The sequence below is a fragment of the Pelophylax lessonae genome (genome assembly GCF_965119305.1).
Source record: "Pelophylax lessonae genome assembly, chromosome: 7".
In the NCBI taxonomy this organism is placed as follows: domain Eukaryota; kingdom Metazoa; phylum Chordata; class Amphibia; order Anura; family Ranidae; genus Pelophylax; species Pelophylax lessonae.
This window is the reverse complement of record NC_138774.1, coordinates 231416014-231438829: the sequence shown is the minus strand read 5'-3', so window position 1 is coordinate 231438829 and position 22816 is coordinate 231416014. Positions and strand designations below refer to the sequence as shown.

General features: G+C 43.6%; 1 protein-coding gene across 3 annotated transcripts in view; it reads right to left on the bottom strand.

The window, feature by feature from the left end:
• SLC6A8 (solute carrier family 6 member 8) overlaps nucleotides 1-22816 on the bottom strand; it is a 158170-nt gene that overhangs the window by 62987 nt on the left and 72367 nt on the right. For all 3 annotated transcript variants that reach the window (XR_014225526.1, XM_082264520.1, XM_082264519.1), the window contains exon 3: nucleotides 20736-20997. Coding sequence is in view for 2 of the 3 variants with exons in the window: in XM_082264520.1 (XP_082120646.1) it covers nucleotides 20736-20997 (262 nt within the window). In the remaining variant the exon portion in view is untranslated. The remainder of the gene's footprint in view (nucleotides 1-20735; nucleotides 20998-22816) is intronic.

Sequence of the window (22816 nt, the reverse complement as noted above, 5' to 3'; positions counted from 1 at the left end):
ATACAATCCTATAATTATATATTTGGGGTAACCCAATAATTCCATGTTTGGAGTAACCTTCTGGAAGCTCTCTTTCCTTCTAGGATTTTCCTTTGTTAGACATGTGTTCAGCCATTCTTTAACCTCCCAAGTTCTCTACCTTGGGAGGATACGTGCTTGGAGAAAAAAAAAAAGCTAGGATTTAGGGTCCTACAAGTTTGCTCTGCTTTCTACCTAAGTTGGACCACAAGGTCACCGGGTGCACCTAAAGCAGACTCTGGGAGCCGGCTAAACTGTGTCCGGGGGACTGAAATGTTGGTAAGTATGGATCACATTGCTGGGTTCCTGTTTCATCAATAATGTGACCAGCACAAAGTATGTACAAGTTTTAGAGAGGGTTCAAGGATATGCCACTTCGTTAAAAGGGACTGGATTTTTTCTTACTTACAATAATAAGTTGCCAAAACTATTTCGATTTTTGTCATGTATTTAAAAAAATCTATGGTCAGCATAAAAGTTGGGCAACTTATTTTTTTTAGGACTTTACAAAAGACAAGGGGGAAAGAAGATTTACCAAGTGTTTAGGAAGGGCTTCATTGGTGTAACAGTGATCAAGCTGTGGAATGCTTTAGAAAAGAGGGTTTTTGCATCCTCCCATCCTTGAAATATACTTCATACAATGGCCCAGGGCGGTTCTTTCTTGCTCCTGTCTAGACCAAAACTGCAGGAGCTATGAGAGGGGTAGTAATGTAAATGTATTTATAAGGAACTAGTTGATCTTTATCATTGAAAAGTCTGACAAAGCATGCAAGGAAGAAGGGGGGCTGTGCTCGGCAATTGACTCTTCGGAAGAAGTCAAATTTGCTAGCATGTTCAGAGGCACATTGCAAGTCAATTAAAAATATTTTTGGAAAAGGAGAAATGTTGAAAGTAAGAGCCGGTTCACACTGAGGCGATCCGACTTTGGGGGGGCGACCTGTGAAGTCGCGTGCACCTCTGTGCACCGCGACTTCGGCGCGACTTGCAGGGACTTCACATAATGGAAGTCTATGCAAGTCGCTCCCAGGTCGCCCCAAAGTAGTACAGGACCCTTTTTCTAAGTCTGAGCGATTTGTGTCGCTCCTATTAGAACGGGTCCTGTAATACTCAATGGACCACGACTTGTCAGGCTGACAAGTCGCCTGACAAGTCGCTCTAGTCTGAATGGGCTCTAACCGTCTAAAATAATTGATTTGTTTTGTGTTTGTATCTGCATTTTGTTATGCTGGTCTCTTAAATGTGTCCTCGCTAACTGTAGACAAATATCTAATTTTATGTACCTGACCTATAGGTTGGCCTTACTCTTCCACTTATATTACTGTTTTTTTTTTTTCTAATAATAAGATGACAGAAAATCAGCTACACATTAATATTCAGAATGCTATATCCAGATTATGACATAACCAAGAAACCAACATATGAAGAAAAAAAAGGGGTAAAGTACACATAGTCATAATAATAATAATAAAAAAAGGGGATAGGCTGTTGTCAGGCTCACATGTTTCAGAATCATGCTAACAAGACCATCCCACCCTGCAGCTGCCAGCGAGAGGCCGTATGATCCGCTCCTGTCCCGGGTTTGCTGGGGCGCAGTGCATGGGCACACTTCCCCCACCACGCCACTCGCTCGCAGCACTGCAAGAAAACATCATAGCAAGAGAACGGACAAAAGCACAGCAAGTGAAGTACTCTATCACATTGGGTAACTACAGTTAAATATATAAATATATATCTGCATTTGTTGAAACTCACATACATGAGGAAAAATATACCTTACACAGACTGTTCATATCAATCTTGAAGTGCACCTGTAAACTCTAAAGATGATAGGTGGAAAAGGAATGTGCTAGGTTTGTTTTTAGGGTATAAAGTACCATACTGAACAAAATTATAAACGCTACACTTGTTTTTGCCCCCATTTTTCATGAGCTGAATTTAAAGATCTAAGAAAACTGGGATTCCTCCGTGAAGAGAACATCTCTCCAGTGGAAGATGCCATCGAATGTGAGCATTTGCCCACTCAAGTTGGTTACGACGAAGAACTGCATTCAGGTGGAGACCCTGCTGAGGATGACGAGTATGCAGATGAGCTTTCCTTGAGATGGTTTCTGACAGTTTGTGCAGAAATTCTTTGGTTATGCAAACCAATTGTTGCAGCAGCTGTCCGGGTGGCTGGTCTCAGACGATCTTGGAGGTGAAGATGCTGGATGTGGAGGTCCTGGGCTGGTGTGGTTACACAAAGTCTGCGGTTGTGAGGCCGGTTGGATGTACTGCTAAATTCTCTGAAATGCCTTTGGAGACGGCTTATGGTAGAGAAATGAACACTCAATTTACGGGCAACAGCTCTGCTGGACATTTCTGCAGTCAGCATGCCAATTGCACGCTCCCTCAAAACTTGCGACATCTGAGGCCAGGGCAGCTGTTAGAAATCACGGGGCCCCGTACAGTCTATCTGATGGGGCCCCCAAAAGCCCGCCCCTTACCCCACCCATGACCCCGCCCACCTGCCTTAAAAAATGCAGCTTTGTCTTCCAGGGATAGTTATCTTCGAAACAAAGTCGGAAGCTGACGGTCAGGCCCCCCTGATAAGTAACTCTACAGGAGGCCCGATGGTACCCCCTTTATTGGCAGCCCTGGGTGGACCCAATCAGACCCTCAATTTACCTCTATGGAGCAGCGGATGTAAACCTACTTGTGTCTGTTTAAACTTGCCTACCTCTGATCTGGTCCGATAAAAAAACCCTAAGGGGGTCTGTCCTGCTCCATCTAGGTGGTCGGGTGTAAATAGACAATGGAGTCCATTTACACCCCACTGGCCATAGAGTAGAGTGGGCTCTGTCCATGTCTGCTCTGCATAAACTGAGTGGACATGGACCTGTCATCTGCCCACTCTGCTCTGATCAGTAGAGAGATCCTCCGCTGAACAAAGCGGAGTCCATCCAATGTGATAGGGGCCTAACGCAGGCCATAGATAATGCGATTTTATTTCCTGCAACCATAGTCAGGAGAAAACAATGATTCTGCCACCTGGTCCCCTTTAGGAGAACACAATGATTACTTGCTAGCTGCTAGCAATAATTGCATGTGAAATCTGACAGGCTGGTTGTATGCAAGTCTATCAAGTGGATCAACTTGGGTACAATCTGCCTGTCCATAGGTGGTTTGAATCTCGGCTGGTTCCTGCTGAACCTGCCGGGATTCGAACCATATATGGCCGGCTGGACCATTTTGGTCTTTCATTAAGCATTGTTGTCATGGATAAATGGATCTCTCTTCTTTCTTTCTTTTGTTTGTATTTGTCTGAGCTGCGCCTCGGTGCACTGCCCTGTTTTGCAAGTTTTGTTTTACCACTTACTAAGTCCCGGTTCACATTATTGCGGCTGCGGAGATCGCATGTAATTTGGAGCGCACTGCTCCTTCATTACATGCGATCTCCTGTGCGGATGCAAGTTCAGCCATACACTTTGTATGGCTGAATTCGCACTGTATCCGCACCAAACTCGCACAGGACCCTTTTTTTCAGCCGCATCAGGATTGGGTCACACAGTGGTTCACACTTGTGCGATCCGATCCTGTGCGTACTGTCAGATCGCACTGCGATATGCGATCCAACTGGGGGTGTCGTTAACATTTAATTGACACCCCCTGCGTATCGCATATGGCAGTGTGAACTGCCTCTTGTGCGGATGTGATGCGGGAACAGGCTGCATATTCGCAGCCTTCCCGCATCGCACAAGTGTGAACCGAGCCTGAGTGTTTGTTGTTGCTGCAATGTCTACAAAAGTTTAATAAACATACCCTTTAAAAAAAAAAATATATATATATATATGCATTTCACTGTTCTTTCTTCAATGATGATCTTCATTATCATCATGATAATCACACAGTACAGGCTCTGTGGCTCAAAGCACCTGTACTGTGTGAGTGTGACTGTCATCATGATGATAATGATCACCATATTTGGCTGCTCCCTGCTATATAAATATATATAATATAATATGATATAATATAATATATATATTAAAATAGGCAATAAACCAGGGTATGGGGAAAGGTGTGTGCTGTGTCATGTCATGAGACTGTACCTTTCCTGTGTGACTTATGCCAGATCCCTCTGTGTCTGCACTGCTGGACAAGCTGCTGAGTGGAGATCACACAAGGACTCATCTGTGTGCCTGCCCTGCACGGATCGTTTCCAGTTCCAGGCTCCAACTAGCTGCCCCTAGCCTGCCAGCACTCTTCTGCCTGATTCCCTCAGCACTTACTGGCTAAAGAAGTCAGGCAGTGTGCAGGCCAGCAGTGGGGACTTACAGAGCCGGGACTTCCTCACATTACAAGAAAGTGTGTGCAAGTCCGTGGGGACGCCCGAAATTAAAAAAATAGTCCCCAGAGGCTGTAGCGATCTCTCTGCTCTAGAGGGGAACAGATGGGGCCCCCCCACAGCCCAGCAGGGAATATGAATACCCAGGACTCTGGCAGGGAACAGTATATTATGTACACTAACTGACTGTACACAGTCACATTCTACATGAAGTCTGAAGCTGCCGGCCGGGCCCCCCTGATAAGTGACAGGGCCAGGGCCCCCTACAGAAGGACCGGTGGTCCCCCCCTATCAGCGGCCCTGTCTGAGGCATTGTGCTGTGTGATAAAACTGCACATTTTACAGTGGCCTTTTATTGTGGCCAGGTGCATGCCGAGAGAGGGTGTATATATTTGGGGGAAACCTTCAGGAAGCTCTCATTCCTCACAGGCTTTGCCTTCAGAAGACATGTGTTAGCCATTATTTTACCTCCAAGGCCTGCTGCCTGGGGAGGACACATGCTTGAAGAAGAAACTAGGCCTGGATTTAGAGGCATACAAGCTTGGAGGTTCTATCTGGGTTGGACCACTTGGTCCTAAGCAGGAGTGTCCCTATCCTAAATTTAGTTCTGCTGTAGAATGTCCCTCCGGGGGCAAGTACAAACCAGAGGCCCATGGTGCAGTGACTAGGCCCCCCCTCCCACTTCCTTCTTCTCGTCCTTCTCCTGACCCCCATTCCAGGATGAAGCCTTGCTCTCGTTACTCTCTACTCACCGGCTGAATCCGGGTTACCAACCTGGCCAGCAGGGCACGGTTGGGGGGAGCTGGGACAGTTCGGTTGGGGTTGGCCAGGGGAGGAGAGTCTCCAGTGGGGCATGGAACTGGCCTCTGCTCAGACAGTTTACACCATCTATGCTGGGGGGGGGAGGTCTGCATTCTGTCCTTGTCTTCAACCCGCACTCAGTAGGTCAGTGGCGGGGACTTTTTACTTCTCTTCACCAGGATTACTTTAGGCATGTCTGTGGCAGAAGTGGTGCAGCCTTTTTACAGGACATCAGAGCGGCCCAGGGGGCCATTGCCCCCCTGATCCCTGGCCCAGTCCTCCCCTGGGTGTATGGATTATGTCGGCAAAGGAGAACTGCTCACTAACACCGATTTAGCCAGATTTGTGAAAAATATTTGAGAGAAATAGGCCTTTTGTGTACATAGAAAAAGGCTTAGATCTTTAAGTTCAGCTCATGAAAAATGGGGGCAAAAACAAGTGTTGCGTTTATAATTTTGTTCAGTGTAGAAACTTGGAAGGATGATGATATAAAAAGACCAAGTGGTCCTTCAAGTTTACCGTTTCTTTACCCTTTTGGCTGAGTATAGATTTAGGTCTGTCCCAAGCATGTTTAAATTCACTTACTGATGGCTAAAGTAAGCCTCAGAAGACCATACAAATTGACTTATATATGTTTCTAAACATTTCGTTTTTTATTCTTAAAATTGTTTAGGGTTTTCTAGTAAATTATTTTTTTTCTCTACATTTTTAGGCTTACTAATGCTGGCCATACACGCACAGAATTTCGGCCGTTTGCAGACTGAACGATTATTCGTCGGTCGAAAGCGAATTGGCCACTAACTTACAGAATAAACTCTTTTACATAATCGTTTTCATGATCCTAATGATCATTCGATAACATGCACAATACGAGTCAGAATATTATTTTCGTTTCAATTTTACCATACACGTAACAACTTTTGTAGAAACGATAAAAGTTTTCGCTATGGATCCATCGACATTAGCCGGGCACATGATTGAAATCGTCGGTAAACTTGTGTTCACTAACGGCCCGATTTTCGAACGATCTTTCCTAAAACGACCATTTTCGGCCGAAATTCTGTGCGTGTATGGCCAGCATTACTTTAAGGAAGAAGCTTTAATATGGGAGTCAAGGGTGAAAGGTCACCTACAGTGTGACAATTGCTGCCTTGTCCACCATATGACATACTCTTGTAGTTGAGCTTGGGATTTAGGAGACAACTGTAAGAGGTCAACAAGAAGATCTAAACACGGCTCTGGACACAGACCCTTGTCTAACAGGAAAATGTTTGGCAGCTCTACATAAATCTGGGAGTCTCCATAAGAAGAAGGGGGTCACATAGGTTGGGAAGTTCACTTGTAGGTGAACCATTAAGAGGACCAAATGAATCCAAGAGTCCTGGAGTAGCCCTTCCAAATTCTCAGCTTTCCCTCTCCCATAATAAGCAAAACTTTTTTTTTTTTTTTTTCATTTTGAATAGAGTAGGGGACGGTTTTAATCCTGGTTAGATTTTTTTTTTTCGCCATCTATGTCCCTTTGTGGGGATTTCCCTTCACTTCCTGTCCCATAGCCAAACTGGAATTGAGATGAAATCCCTGCAAATTGTGGAAATTCCTTGGTGACCCCAAGCTCACCAGAACTAGTGTTCCAATTGGAAGTTTTCGCCTCTGTTACTTTTCTAGGGACAACTCAAAATTTGGGATTTTCTTTCACTTTGACTTTCAATGATAAATGGTAAACAGGACAAATAGAGAGGATGAATCTCCTTAATGGGGGCATAGACCGCAGTAAAAACTGACAAGCCTTCCCATCCCTTCCCACGCTACCCAAAACTAAGAAAAAGTTTTGCCTTTAGTTATATTTTAATGCTGTGGTAGTATGAGGCACTGCAGTCTCTATTATATAGGGCAGTGATGGCGAACCTTGGCACCCCAGATGTTTTGGAACTACATTTCCCATGATGCTCATGCACTCTGCAGTGTTGTAGAGCATCATGGGAAAGGTAGTTCCACAACATCTGGGGTGCCAAGGTTCGCCATCACTGATATAGGGGATGTCAGGCTCCCTATTCCCTTACACGTACCATGAAAGCCATGGTTAGGGCATGGAATAGAACTATAGTTCCTTACAAAACATCATCCAATAGGTGATCTTCATATACCCCTTTATGGAGAAACCCTAACCTACCGCATCTCCTAAGCCTACCGGAGCCAGCCATCTGGACATCCAAAGAAATCCTTGGGAGATTAATTTGAATGCAATGTCATGTTAAGGTTTCCAATGCTACAAAGCAAATATTCTCTCCCCAATAGGTACTTTTTTTTTTTGCTACCTGCAGCTCTATCATGCCTGCAACTATCAATTTGATCTATATTATATTATCCTCACTGGTACAGGGCTATAGTCTCTCCTAAGATCGCAATCCTTTTCTAAACCTCAATATATTGGTCCAGGATAATACAATATGTAACTGACCTTACAACTGTTGTGGTTCCTAAAGATGCAGGGATCTGTCTATGGGATCTGGTAGAACCTCTAGCTCCGTGGTCCTCAACCCTGGCCTACAGGGCCCACTAACAGGCCAGATTTTCAAGATAACTGAAATACATCTCAGGTGATATCATTTGCTGCTCAGTGATTGCAGTACTCTAGTCTGCATCTCCCCAAGGTAATACCTAAAATCTGGCCTGTTAGTGGGTCCTGTAGGCCTGGGTTGAGGACCACTGCTCTAGCTAATTGCAGGGCAACCAGAACGCTACTTAAGCCAACCATAGATGGTGAGATTTTTTCCTGCAACCACAGTCAGTGTTGATGTGGGAATCCCTCCTGCAGAGTTATTGTGTTCTCCCGGCAGGAGGGCATGGGGAGCCGCCCCTGGCAGGAGAACACACAGTAATTATTGCATGCGTATATAGCCGCTGGCTATATTGGATGAAAGATCTGACATGCTGTTTGTACCCAAGTTGATTGATTGATTGATAAAATTGGGTACAATCAGCTTTCCCATACATGGTTTAAATCTCGGCTGGTCCCTGCAGAACCGCCTGAGATTCAAACCATCTATGGCCAGCTTTAGTCTCTTACTATTTGATGCCAGAAATTGTCCTTAAATGGAAGGATCAGGGCCCTCCCACTCTGGATGGAAAACATTAGTGAACTTCACACTACCTTTTTACAAAGCTGCTTATAGCAGTAGGGGAAGTCCTGCTAAATTTAATACAACCTGGTTCTTGTGGCTTGAATCTGCGGGCTCAGCAGTTGTATCCTAACCGCTTTCATTGATTCCCTAGGTCAGTGATGGCGAACCTTGACACCCCAGATGTTTTGGAACTACGTTTCCCATGATGCTCATGCACTCTGCAGTGTAGTTGAGTATCATGGGAAATATAGTTCCAAAACATCTGGGGTGCCAAGGTTCGCCATCCCTGCCCTAGGTGGTCCGACCAGTTTTGTAGGCACTCGTGATTAGATGAGTCCTCCTACATGACTGTCCCTACTCCTGTTTACTTAAATCCCCTCTTGCCATCCTGCAATAGTATTCTTATCATGCTTTTCTTCATTTTGGTGCTGTGTAATTATCATTGTGGTATGACCTGTGTGGTATTTAGAGCCTGTTAATAACCCTGCTAGGCATTCTCAATTGTGATGGAGTGTGGAGTGTAGCACATGCTTATTTTCTTGCACAACAGTGCTGAAGAGGTTGTATTGTTCTGTGTTTTTTTTTTTTTTTACAATTTTGTACTGTTTGTATAACCTTTTCTAAAACCAATAAAAAGAATAAAAAAACAAACCCAAGAGTCCGAAGTCTTTATTATTTTCATAAATGGCAACAGGAAAGAAAAAAGCAGCCAATGTGCTTTGAGGGCCAAAAACCCCTGTTCACGAGGGCTTGAACACTGTATCAAAATGTCAATGGGACTCCAAACAAAAAAGCTCCTATCTGTATTTGTAAATCTATGACAGTGGACAAGCCAGCAAGTGATCAATATCAGTGACCGAAACAATAGACCTTTTAACTACAGTGTTCATTTTCCGTTGGTGGGGGAATTTTGTCCCTGAAACACGTTGGATGCTTCATGCTTTCATGTTGTCATTTGTGGAAATGATAAAAAGATTTTGGACTCTTGAGACATTTGGCACTCTTAATGGTTCAACTACCCATCCACTTCCCATTTTGGTTGACCCTTTCCTTCTTGGGGACCCCAAGATATGTAAAAAGCTGTCAAACACAGGCCAGCAAACCCAGTTATTGACTTTTCTTTTTCTGCCAAAAGTCTGTGTCCACTGCCTCGTTTAGACTTTTTTCATTGACCTCCGGCACAGTCTCCTGACTCCCTAAACGTGTATATCCGTACCAAATAACAGTACCAACTACAACGACTTGGCTCTGTTGTTTGATACTCTTGTGCATATTTAGAGGCTGGAAGACAAAGAGTGAGGTGACTCTTTAATCAGAGTCGTGTTTAGACAATGTAAGGGGGTTATAAATCTTTCATACACATGTTTGTGTTGGGTAAGCCCTCTCCCACTCCATCCAGCTTTTCTGGTTTTAACAATGGAATCTGCACGGAAGTAAAATTTATATAACGTTTGGCATTGGAATTGATCTTCTGAGAAGATAAATGACATTTGAGCCTTTTACCCCTCACCTAGTCCTGTGTGCCTAATAGAGGCCTACAGGACTAGAGAAGGTCTTGTATATGACATTACAGAACAACACATGCATTTTAATCATTGGAAAAACACAGATAGCATCTACTTCTCCTACCATCTTACAGGTGCACTTAAAGAAATATGGAATTAACTCACTACTACAAAATTCCAGCATGCCCTGACAGTTGTAAATTATCTCATTTTAATTCATCATGGGTCACAAATCGAAAACCTGTAGGAAGAAAAAAGCCTGCATTGCTCATAACAATCCATCAACATACAGCTTGCATTTTTCTAGTTGAAAGGTAGAAAATAACTATGGAAATCTGACTGTTTTACTATCAAGTCTTTAACTTATGGTAGCACGCTTAAGGTTTGTAGTTGTCGATATAAGTGCACTTGCAGTATTAAAGTAGAGGAATACCCGCTTTAAGCCGTTATTTGCGCTAACCGCTACATTTTTAGGACAAGCTTTCAGGGGTCAACCCTCTTCTTCTTGACCAGTGGTCTCCAAACTGTGGCCCTTTGCTTGCTTTTATCTGGCCCTTGGGGCATTGTTTCCCCCACTGTCAGCAACAGTGGAGCATGGTTCCTGCCATCGATGCTGACAGTTAGGCACTAGTTCTTTCACTGACACCCACAATGTCTCATGACACCAGTCATGGAGTGCTATTCCTCTCACTGACACCAATGATGGACCCCTATTCCTCCCACGGACACCAATGATGGAGTGCTATTCCTCCCACTGCCTCCAAAGATGGGGCACTATTACTCTTTTAACTAACACTATTAATGCCAACGATGTAGCCTGAGGCACTAGTCTTTTCAATGACACCAATGATGTGACATTCTTCCTCCCACTGACACCAGTCATGGAGTGCTATTCCTTCCACTCACACCAATGATGGAGCGCTATTCCTCCCTTGGACACCAATGATGGGACACTATTCCTCCTCTGACACCAAAGATGGGACACTATTCCTTCCACTGACACCAAAGATGGGGCACTATTCCTTCCACTGACATCAAAGATGGGGCACTCTTCCTTCCACTGACACCAAAGATGGGGCACTATTCCTTCCACTGACACCAAAGATGGGGCACTCTTCCTTCCACTGGCATCAAAGATGGGGCACTCTTCCTTCCACTGACATCAAAGATGGGGCACTCTTCCTTCCACTGACATCAAAGATGGGGCACTCTTCCTTCCACTGACATCAAAGATGGGGCACTCTTCCTTCCACTGACACCAAAGATGGGGCACTCTTCCTTCCACTGACACCAAAGATGGGGCACTCTTCCTTCCACTGACACCAAAGATGGGGCACTATTCCTTCCACTGACACCAAAGATGGGGCACTCTTCCTTCCACTGACATCAAAGATGGGGCACTCTTCCTTCCACTGACACCAAAGATGGGGCACTATTCCTTCCACTGACACCAAAGATGGGGCACTCTTCCTTCCACTGACACCAAAGATGGGGCACTCTTCCTTCCACTGACACCAAAGATGGGGCACTCTTCCTTCCACTGACACCAAAGATGGGGCACTCTTCCTTCCACTGACACCAAAGATGGGGCACTCTTCCTTCCACTGACACCAAAGATGGGGCACTATTCCTTCCACTGACACCAAAGATGGGGCACTCTTCCTTCCACTGACACCAAAGATGGGGCACTCTTCCTTCCACTGACACCAAAGATGGGGCACTCTTCCTTCCACTGACACCAAACATGGGGCACTCTTCCTTCCACTGACACCAAAGATGGGACACTATTTCTCCCACTGACACCAAATATGGGACACTATTCCTCCCACTGACACCAAAGATGGGACACTATTACTTTGTCTAAAATCGACAATAGAGCATGGTTTACTCCCACTTTTAGGCCCCCTAAGATTGAAGGACAGTAACGTGGCTCTTTGTTTAGAAAGTGTAGAGACCCCCTGTTCTTGACCGTACAGATTTCTTCTTAATACCTTGGTAAACTTTTTGGGTATCAGTACTGCTTGTACCTTTAGTAGAGGGATGTTGACCTCCAAAAGCTTATCCTGTAAACTGTTAGTGCAAATGAACAAAGGTTGAAGGACAGTGCTCAAATGCAAGGTTGAAGGTAGCACTAAATATTAATGGTTCAATGCAACTTTTTGGATGCAAAGGTGCCAAGAGTATTTAGTCTGAAACAAGAAAGACACGTGAAGGAAATGTCCCACTGAAATGATATGACCTATTGAATGGTTTCACACTGGGAATTATCATGAAATTATAGCAGGAAGACCCTCCAACCAGAAAGACTGATTGGAATCCACGGTTCAGTGGCAGCCAGCGCCGAGGCAATCCAGAGACCAGAGAAGCCCCTGCTTTGGGTGCAGGCGGGGGGCACTGTCCTGGCAGATGACCACCATCTTCTGCACTCTGCAGAACTGGGCTGTCAAAATGACAACTCAGCCCTGCCCTTTACGCTGGTAGAGCACCACTCACACCGGAGCCTTACTGTGAGTATGACAACTGCCTGATTGTATCACAGAGCTCAGCAGACAGGCTGACAAAGCTGTTTTATAGGGGTGCATGAAACAAAATCAGCAGCAAAAACATAATTCATTGGTACCAAATTGAATAGTAAAATTAGTTCTTAAGAGGAATTATAATCTGACCTTAGTTCCCAAATGGAAGAACAAATCTTGTGTGGAAACAAAGCCTGTGTTGAAGTTGTCTAATTCTTGCCTGTGAATTCTGCCTGGCCTTAAGTATATATACAAGAGTGAGAGTACCAGAACACTGTGGTACAAGGGTCAACTAAGCGGGGTAGAGGTACTTTGGTGAAAATGTTTTGGTATGGTGCTGGCCTCCAGAACTGCATGACAATCATGTCAATTAAAATCTTTGAAGCCTACTCTTCATCAACCTAGGTGCACCTGGACATCCCCAGGAGATCCATAACTCAAGATTTAGTCCAGTAAACATTTATTATTCAGAACAAAAGGTCAGAAATTATAGCCAATACATTTCAAGAGGGTTCACAAATCGACCTTCATCAGGGCTTGTATGCTCGCAGTGATGTATTATTATACAGGTCAGATAATTTTGGTGAAAGTGAACCTGAAAAAAATCACAATTTACCATAATTACCTGTCCAGTGTTTAATTATTGCAACGATACAAGCCCTGATGAAGGGGGATTTGTGAGCCACTAAAATAGGTTGGCCATACTTTGATCTTTATTATGAATACATTGATCACTGGGCTACATATTGAGTTGCGGATCTCCAAGGGATATCTAGGAGCAGCTTGACTGACAGAGATGCAGCCTCCAAGGATCAGATTAGATATGAATGTCATGCACATCTATGGCATTGCCTTAACAACATATTATTCACCAAAGTACCTCCACTCTGACCCCTCTCTAAAAATGACTTTGATGTTAATGAAAACCTGGCCCTGATTCATCATGCTGATTTATTTATGCCACAATCTATCCTATTTTGCTTTCCTTGAGCCAGCAGGTGGTAATATTGGGGTTGGAGGCAAGTTGGCCTGCAGGAGTTCAAGCTCTATCTGCCTCAGTATGGGGGAAAGTTATGGCATTGGGTGCAAGTGGACCTCATACCAATTCTAGTTTTAATAAAACAGCTTGAGGTGGAACATATATTTCTGATCTGAAGACCATGACCTCAATGGCTGAGGATTCTCATTGGGGATGGTAGGTTGTGTGACTCATCATAGAGCATACTATGATGTTGAATAACAAGGCATGTCCCCGCTAATTATTTAAACCTCAGCATTTTTGGTAAAATATTTTTTTTTTAAAATGGATACTTCATATGATTCATGACCAACATAGCGTGTTATTTCTTGCTTACACACAGCCCCTTTCTGGTCTCTCACGTACATACTGTAGCATATTGCCCCTAGGAGAGGTGTTTAAGCAAGAACTGATCTTACCAGATGCTTTGGCTGCAAGACATAATCTGAGCAATACAAATGATAGCCCTAAAAATAAATAACTCTATATTTTACATTTATTAATACATGTATGACCGATGGAAAGAAGTCATGGGAACAGTGGGAAGCAATGGCTTGCATCTTTTTAACTCTGCTAATGTAAATTACTGTTCGCTATTTTATCTTCATATCACAAGGTTAGATTTGGTAGGGCACTGTGTAATACTTTGGCGTCCCAGATGAGGTGCACATTTTAGCGCATAGTATGTTGGCTACCTTGCCACATCCCTAGTTATGTGGACCACAAAAAATGAAAATGCTGAAAAATGATTCGTTGGACGTTTTTTCAGAAAACCTGGCTCTGGTTTACCGCACTTATGACTAAATTGTTCTGGTTTACCTATGCAATGCCCTATCCAATTTTAGTTCTCCTTGGCCCAAAAGGTGATAATCTTGGGGTTGGAGCCAGTGGACTGCAGACTCCATCTGTCTTAGTAGAGAGAAAAGCTATGGCCTTGGGTGCAAGTGGACTCCGTCCTAGTTTTGGTTTTAACAAAACAGTTGAAGGTGGAACTCTGCAATGAGGTTGCAGCGTACAGTATATGATTGAGCTGGAGAAGACATCATTTCCACACTTTTATGGCTTATATGGAATTCATGTACAGCCTCCCATGGTTGATATTTTTTCATTGGGATTGTAATTTGTGTGAATCATCACGATGACTTGGATAATGAGGTATGTCCCAGTTAATCGAGGACAGTTGATGGGCCTCATGTGAACCTCAGAGCATTTGCGAGAAATAAAAATAAATTTATAAAGAGATACTGCAAAGCATTTATTATCCGATTGTGGAGAACACTACTCTAATTAGGCTATCAAGCTAAATTTAGTTTTTGGCTTCCCTGTAGTCAGTGGAGTAGTGATCCATTGCTTTTGTCTGGTCAGGTATTCCTAAACTTGGTGTTTGATTCCTGCCACCTTCTTCTGGAAGAGGCTTTCAGAATATAGAGCAGGCAGAGTCCAATTGGCTGGGGAATTTATCATTCCCAAGCCAATCCCTGGAAGGAGGTATCCAGAAGGTGGCTAGGGAGGTGATAAAAGATTTGCCAATGTTTTCTTTCCTCTCAAGGGCAGGTTTCAGTTCTCCTGGGGCTGTTGCTCCTAGGAGATAGTAGGGTCAGAAATTGCAGTCTGGAAACCAGTAGGAGCTGGACTGAGAGCCTGGAGAAAAATGCCTTAGATGTTTTTTTTTGCTACAGTCTGGGCCTCAGCAGGAGTTGGGCTGAGGGCCCAGGAAAGACTTGAAGGCACTGTCTAAAGCCCTGGTCTGGAGAAGGATCTTTTATCCCTCTCAACGAGGATCTCCTGGTGGAAGTTGGATTTTGGTTAGCTCCTGGGACACTGAGAGTAAGACCGGATTTGGGACTTTCATGTGTGACTGCAGTTATGAGGATTTAGTGTAAAGATTGTCCTCCCATTTATTGCTCTTAATCGTTTTGGAGTATCCTGAACACCTCTCCTGTTTCAAGTTCTTTAGTAATTCAAAAAAGACATCCCCTAGGGCCTAGACTGAGCCTGTATTGATGACGTGTGTGGATCTGTGCATGTGGGAATGGTAGCCTCTGTCTAAGCAAGGGAGATCTGGGCACATTCTCAGGAGCCCCTCTAGGGGAAGCGCTACACTGTTATACACAGCCGCCTTTTTTCACCCACATACAGATTATATTGCCCCCAGGAGAGACGTTTATGCAAGACCTGGTCTTATCAGATTCCTTGGGCCCAAGACATAACTTGAGCAATATAAATTATAGCCCTAGAAATAAATAACTGTATATTTTGCATTTATCAATCCTTGTATGACAGATGGAAAGAAGTCATGGGAACAGTGTGAAGCAATGGCTTGCATATTTTTAACACTTCTAATACAAGTAACGTTGTTTGCTTTTTTAACTTGATATCACAAGGAGAAATTTAGTAGAACACTGTGTATTACTTTGGAGTCCCAGATGCGGGACATCTTTTAGCACATAGTATGTTGGCAAAGGGCAACCCTCGGCTACATCCCCAGTTATGCGGACCGCAAAACGATTAAAATGCAGCAAAATGGTTTGTTGGACCCACACTTTTTTTTCCCCACTACTTTTCCCTTTATACTGGCCTTTCAAAATAACAAATGCAAATAATATTTGGTAGTATGAAAGATTTAGTGCAGTAAAAAAGCCTGTGCACAATACACTATGTTCAGATCTGCAGTGCATTCATTTTATTATGGATCTGAATGTGGCTGTATATTATGCTATAGGCCCATGCATACAGCTGTGCAGAGATCTGTAATATGAAGCTGTATTCAGCTACCCAAAAAAAAAAGAAAAATTGGCGTCCATTGTCCTGGGTGTGGACTGTATTTGTGCCAATGTTTACACGCACACAGCATTTGGAGTAAATAGACTCTATTGGCCCCGAATGCCAAGGATGCTAGGTGTCAGGAGTTGTCTGCAGTTGTATGCCAGGTGGCGACCTGCACCCACGCAACTGAGAATGCTAAGCAGCAGAAACCTTGGCAACTTGGGTGTTAGGTGGTATGAGCTTCCTGCCTCATGAATCATTGAATGTTTGGCAACAGGGGCAGTCTGCATCCCAGCAACAAAAGACCCTAGGAAGCAAGAGCCACCTGCATCCTACCAACTTAGGCAGGAGCCAACCTCATCTTAGCAACTGAGGATGCTAAGCAGCAAAAACCATCTGTTTTAATGGCAGAAGCTGCTTGCATCCTAGCAACACTGAATGCTCGGTGGCAGGTGCCGACTGCGTCCTAGCAACCTAGGACACTAAGAGGTAGCAGCTACACAGAAGGAAGCATAATGTAAGCATTTCACTGCTTTACTTCTGTGCACTACACACAGGAGGAATAACGACTGGAAGCCATTTCTTTATAAGGATGTTATGCTCTTCCTGGCAAGCTTTCAGATTTAACAACTCCCTACTCTAAAACAAATTAAAAATCTTGGTTTTTGATATACCTAAAAAGTACATTTTTATAGAGTTCCATACATCTGACCAAAAAGAGGGACAATTGAGAAGGAGAAAGGATTTGGATCCAAATGATGGATGGCTAGGAGCTGTGCATTGTGTACCATAGCTTCAGCATCTAAAAACCTCCAGGTTGACCAGATCCATGTGTGTTCCCTGACAGGGCATGCTGGGATACGTAATTGTATTTAAACATTCACTCATTGGCTAGGACTAAAGGACTTATAGACTTTGCTCTTCGATATTTTTAACATGGCTCACCAAGTTGTCCTGACTTTCCGTTACGACACATTGATAAACGAAGCCCATTCTTCCCTCTGGTTCACTACACTCATTCTATGATTGATTTTTTTTCTTTCTAATTTCACAAATAACCCAGCCTAGTCACAGTATGATACACATCAGTGGGACCTTCTGAGGGAACCAATAATTGTCCTTACTGTGTTCTCATTTTTTTAAGTCTCATCCCTGTCCTCCTCTGAACCAACCATCTACTTGCAAACTGCCACCAGAGATTTATTAAAGTAGAACTTCAGACAAAACCTTTTTTCCCTAGTTTTGGGGAGAGTGGGAAAGGTTTTATACCTCTGTCAGGTTATGGTTGCTGTCCGATGACCTGTTTTGGATATTCATTCTCCTTGTGACCATTGCCTACCAAGTCCAATGAAGAAAAGAAATATCCCAATCGGGGTATCTACCAAAAGTGGGGATTTCCCCAATGGGGACAAAGACAGCAATAAAAATCTGACAGTGGTTTTAAACCTTCCTGACTCTGTCCAACGCTAGAAAAAAGTTTTGGCTGAAGTTCCTCTTTGCAGCAGAGAAGTTAATAAAAACTTGCAGGGTGGATGGTGCTTGGACATAGGCATGATATCAGTATCACATAGAGCATGCCTTGGGGAAAACTTACGATATGCAGCCAAACAATTCATTTTTACAGGATTACTCTATCCAATTGCAAACTTGTCTTGCTTGCAGTAAAGCAGGCTGTTGAAGCAGGCAGAATCTATCCATCACCCTACCACAGTGGATGCAGCCATTACGTACAATAAAAGCAACATTCATGAAAGAACAGTCAGAAAATAGTTAAGAATCCATAGAATCAATTATAAATTTCCCAACCAGACAGGTTTTTTTTTTAGCTTCCAAGTTGTCTCTTAAAAAAAAGAGCAATCCAAACCTTTAAAAATAAGAGAATGACTGTGTGTTCTAAATGCGCAAAATATTAATATCTATAAGTAATAAAATGATTGATAGATTGTTGACCCAAGGGGTATCCAATTGCCTCGGGAATCAGGAAGAAATGTTTTCCCTGTTGGAGCACATGTTTTCTAATACTGGTCATGCACAACTCTTATTGCCAATCCCTGCTGAATCTACCAAAATTTGAGCCATGGGTGGCCCTGCTAGCACCACCTAGCTCAACAAAGCGCAATTTATTAGGGAGTGACCCAATTGTAAAATTGATTGCTGGGGAGTGACTTCACTCTATCAAATTAAATTACTGTTCAGGTATCCTGAAAGCTACTGTTGCTGCAGATGTCTAAATACAATAGCTTGTAGTCCTACTGTATATCCATGTTGTCTTATTTTATCTCGTTCAGCCATGGGCTATCATGTGTGGCTAGCCCAAAACTTTTTATTCTCTTGCAACAGTGGGTTTAGGATTCTCAGGATTCTGTTATGGGTAGTACATTTATGAACCCTTCCTGACAACAAACATAGGCATATGCAACGAGAACAAGGTGGTCCCACAACTTTCACATCTTCCATCGTGGACAGTTAACATGTACGCATTTCATGGTGACTCTATAAAGGTGATGGCATTACTTATATGGGTATAAAGCTGATTTATTTACCTGACTCCCATTAGAACTGAAGAAGTGGCTTGGATAAACTATGAAATGTCTTCAACATTACAGAACAAGTCCAGCTGAATGTGACTAACTACTACCAAATATACCATGACCATTGTAAATGAGAACCTTTAAAGATATAACAGGGTGGTTCCACAACTCTCACACCTCCCATCCTGTTCTTGGAGAATTATCGTCTAGACTGCCCTTTCTCAAACAGGGTTCCATGGAAGCCTAAGGGCCCTTTCACACGGGCGTTCCGCATGTCCGTAAATCATCCTATTTTTTTGCGGATGATTTACGGACATAATGTATGTCAATGGCATTGCGGATGTCAGCGGATGACCATCCGCTGACATCCGATTTTCATCCTTTCAGTTCTGTTCTGTTTTTTGGAACGGAACAGAACCCTATTTTTGTTCCGTTTAAAAAACGGAACGGATGCAAAATCGGATGTGAGCGGTGTCATCCGCTGACATCCGCAATGCCCATATACATACATTATGTCCGTATATCATCCGCAAACGGATGGGATGATATGCGGACATACATACATACGTGTCCGTGCAAAAAAAAAAAAAAGCACTGGAGCGGAACAAAAAAACTGAACGGCCGTGTGAAAGAGGCCTAAGGTTCCTCCAGAGGTTGCTAGGGGTTCTTTGAAATATCTTTCTGGTCTCAGGGAAATTGATCATTGCTCAAAGGTTGAAAAAGGATGATCTAGCCATTCCATGAAAATTTAAGCAAGGTGTTGGTGCTAATTGTGTGGATATAAATGTTGGGGTATATTCCTTACACTTGGAACTGAAGAAGTGGCCTGGAGAAGCTACAAAACCTCTTCTACATTACAGAAAAAGTCCAGTTAAATGTTGCCAGCTACTACTGAATAAATGAGAACCTTCATAGACATATGGGTTGAACTTAACCACTTTACCGCTGCTCACTAGAGCTCTACTGTGGCAAAGTGGCTCTTGTAGGTCCTACGTCGGCAGACACTCCCCCCTTCTTGGTGGCGCGCGCGCACCGCCGGAGGCTCGCTCCCGCTGTACTCAGTCACAGCGGGAGTCGGGCCAGGGGAGGAGCAGCTGCTCTTCCCCGATCGTCGGGGAACCGAGTCTGGACAAAACGGGCGGATCTCCTAAGTGACTGGCAGTGTCAGATTGCAGGGTTCTGTCACTGTGTCACTCAGTCACCTCCCCCCCCACACATGTCAGTAAGCACCAGGCATACATTAACCCCTCCCTCTCCAATAAAATTAACCCCTTCCCTGCCAGTGTCATTTTTACAGTAACAGTGCATATGTATAGCACTGATTACTGCAGTAATGTCACTGGTACCCCCAAAAGTGTCAAAAATGTCAGTCAAGGGTCCGATCTGTCCGCCGCAATGTCGCAGTCCCGCAAAAAAAATAGCAGATCGCTGCCATTACTCGTTAAAAAAAAACACCAAAAATGACAGAAATCTTTCCCTTAGTTAGTAAACGCAATAACTTTTGCGCAAACCAATCAAAATACGCTTATTGCGATTTTTTTTTTTTTTACCAAAAATATGTAGCAGAAATTAAATTGGCCTGAAATGTTAAAAAATTTAGATTTTTACATGTTTTTGGGGTGGGGAATTTCATATAAAAAAATGTGAAAAATATTGTTATTTTTTCAAAATTTACGCTCTTTTTTTGTTTATAGCACAAAAAGTAAAAATCACACAGGTGATCAAATACTACCAAAAGAAAGCTCTGTTTGTGGGAAAAAAAGGACGTAAATTTCGTTTGGGTATGGTGTTGCATGACCGCGCAATTGTCAGTTAAAGTCGCACAGTGCCGAATCACAAAAAGTGGCCCAGACGTAAGACAGCAAAATCCTCCGGTGGTAAAGTGGTTAATAGACATTTTTTTTTTTTTTCAAACATTTGTATGACAACTTTTTGGAAGCCAGAAAAAAACCCCAGGTGGTCAAATTTGGTCTTTTTTTTTTTTTTTTTTTTAATTAACAGAATGTGCTATCATGAATAACAGGTTAGCACCCAATGACTGCTTCCAACTTGTGTAGAGTAGTAGTGTAGCAGAATATCATTGCATCATAAGAAGTTCAAATATTATTTATTCCTAGGTTAATAAAAGGGAACTTACTCCCAGAATTCGGTGATGGGAGACACCTTGTCAGACAGTTCATCGCAGGTCAGGTTCCCAAAGGTGGAATTGGAAGTAGCATTGCTGCAGTCCTCTTGCCGAAACATCTCCACGCATTCCTGTGTGTTCCAGGTATTATTACAGTGTGACCAGGGCAGCACTGATGTGAACGACTTCACCAGGTAGTAAACGCCCCAGGTCAAGATCATAATGTAATAGGTGTTGCAGAAAAACACAATCACCACCGAGGCAAACCCGATTCCTATGAAAAAAATACACACAGGGATGTGAGTAAGGGAAGTACAATGAATTCGTAGGAAATGCTATCATTACAGTTTAACTTAAGACTCCGTTCACATGTGAGCAGAGCATATTTGATCATTTTTATGGGACTTTATTTGAGCATTTGTACGGCCGTTGTTGCACATATTTGATCATTTTATGGGACTTTATTTGAGCATTTGTACGGCCGTTGTTGCACATGTTTCAGGTTTGAGCATTTTTAAAATCGTTCTTTTTATTTTTATTATTTTTTTTAATACTTTGTTTTTAGCTAATGGAAAGCAGTTACCAGGTAAAAAAGAGCAGGAATAACTTGTGTTACACACCTTTTTTCTTGCATTTTTCTGGATCTCCAATTGGAGTCTATCGGGGTCAAAATGTATGAAGCTCCTATAACACTATATTACCAAAAGTATTGGGACGCCTGCCTTTACACGCACATGAACTTTGATGGTATCCCAATCTTATACCGTAGGGTTCAATATTGAGTTTGTCCACCCTTTGCAGCTATAACAACTTCAACTCTTCTGGGAAGACTGTCCACAAGGTTTAGGAGTGTTATGGGAATGTTTCACCATTCTTCCAGAAGCGCATTTGTGAGGTCAGGCGCAGATGTGGGACAAGAAGGCCTGGCTCACAGTCTGTGCACTAATTCATTCCAAAGGTGCTCTATTGGGTTGAGGTCAGGACTTGTGCTCCTCTTCCCCAAGCTCACTCATTCATGGCTTTATGGACCTTGCTTTTTGCACTGGTGTGCAGTCATGTTGGAACAGGAAGGAGCCAGGATGAGTGAGTTTGGGGTGGAGGAACTTGACTGGCCTGCAAAGAGTCCTGACCTCAACCCAATAGAACATCTTTGGGATAAATTAGAGTTGAGACTGTCAGCCAGGCCTTCTCGTCCACATCAGTGCCTGACCTCACAAATCTGCTTCTGGAAGAATGGTCAAACATTCCTATAGACACACTGGGGAAGGCTGGGGATCTATTTCACTTGGGTGGGGGATCTATTGTTGCTGGTGGTTGGTCTATTGTACCTTTGGGTTAATTGCTGCTGGGGTGGATCTACTGTTGAGGGAGGGGGTCTACTGAAGCTTGCTTCTGGGAGATCTGTTGTTGGTGGTGGGAGTCTATTGTTGCTGGAGGGGGGGGGGGGCTGCAGTGGATCTATTTTACTTCTTTTCTTGTTATCATTAAGGACCCTTTCACACATGTCCACTCCGTCGGCGGACTCCGTTTTTCTCAGCGGGGATCGATCCGCCAATCCCCGCTGAGCAGATGGATGACAGCTCTGTCTCTGCGCTGTGTGCGGAGACAGAGGTGTCAGATCCTCGCTGTCCTCTATGGGGAATCGGATAAGAATGGACCGCCTGTCCATTCTCATGTGATCCGATCCGCCAGACTAATGGAAAATAGGGTTTCCATCCATCCCGGATTTGACGGACAGGATCGGATTGGACATCAGCGGACATTTCTCCGCTGACATCCGCTGCCCCATAGAGATGCATCTGTTCAGATCCGCCTGAAAAACTGACAGGTTGATCTGAACGGTCTGCATGTGTGAAAGGGGCCTTACACATTCCATACAAACTACTTAGCACCACAAAAAGATACCTGGTTCTTTTTTCTCTAAAAAGGGGTGGTATGGGGTTGTGGAGCCATGGGATAGTGCTGGGAGTTAGGCAGGGCAGCCATCAGGGGGGACAGCCCATACACATGTAGGGGGCCCGAGCGTTCTGAGGGGGCCCGGCCGCCATGGCCCCAACCAATCAGACCGAGTTTATGCTGCTGCAGTAACTAGC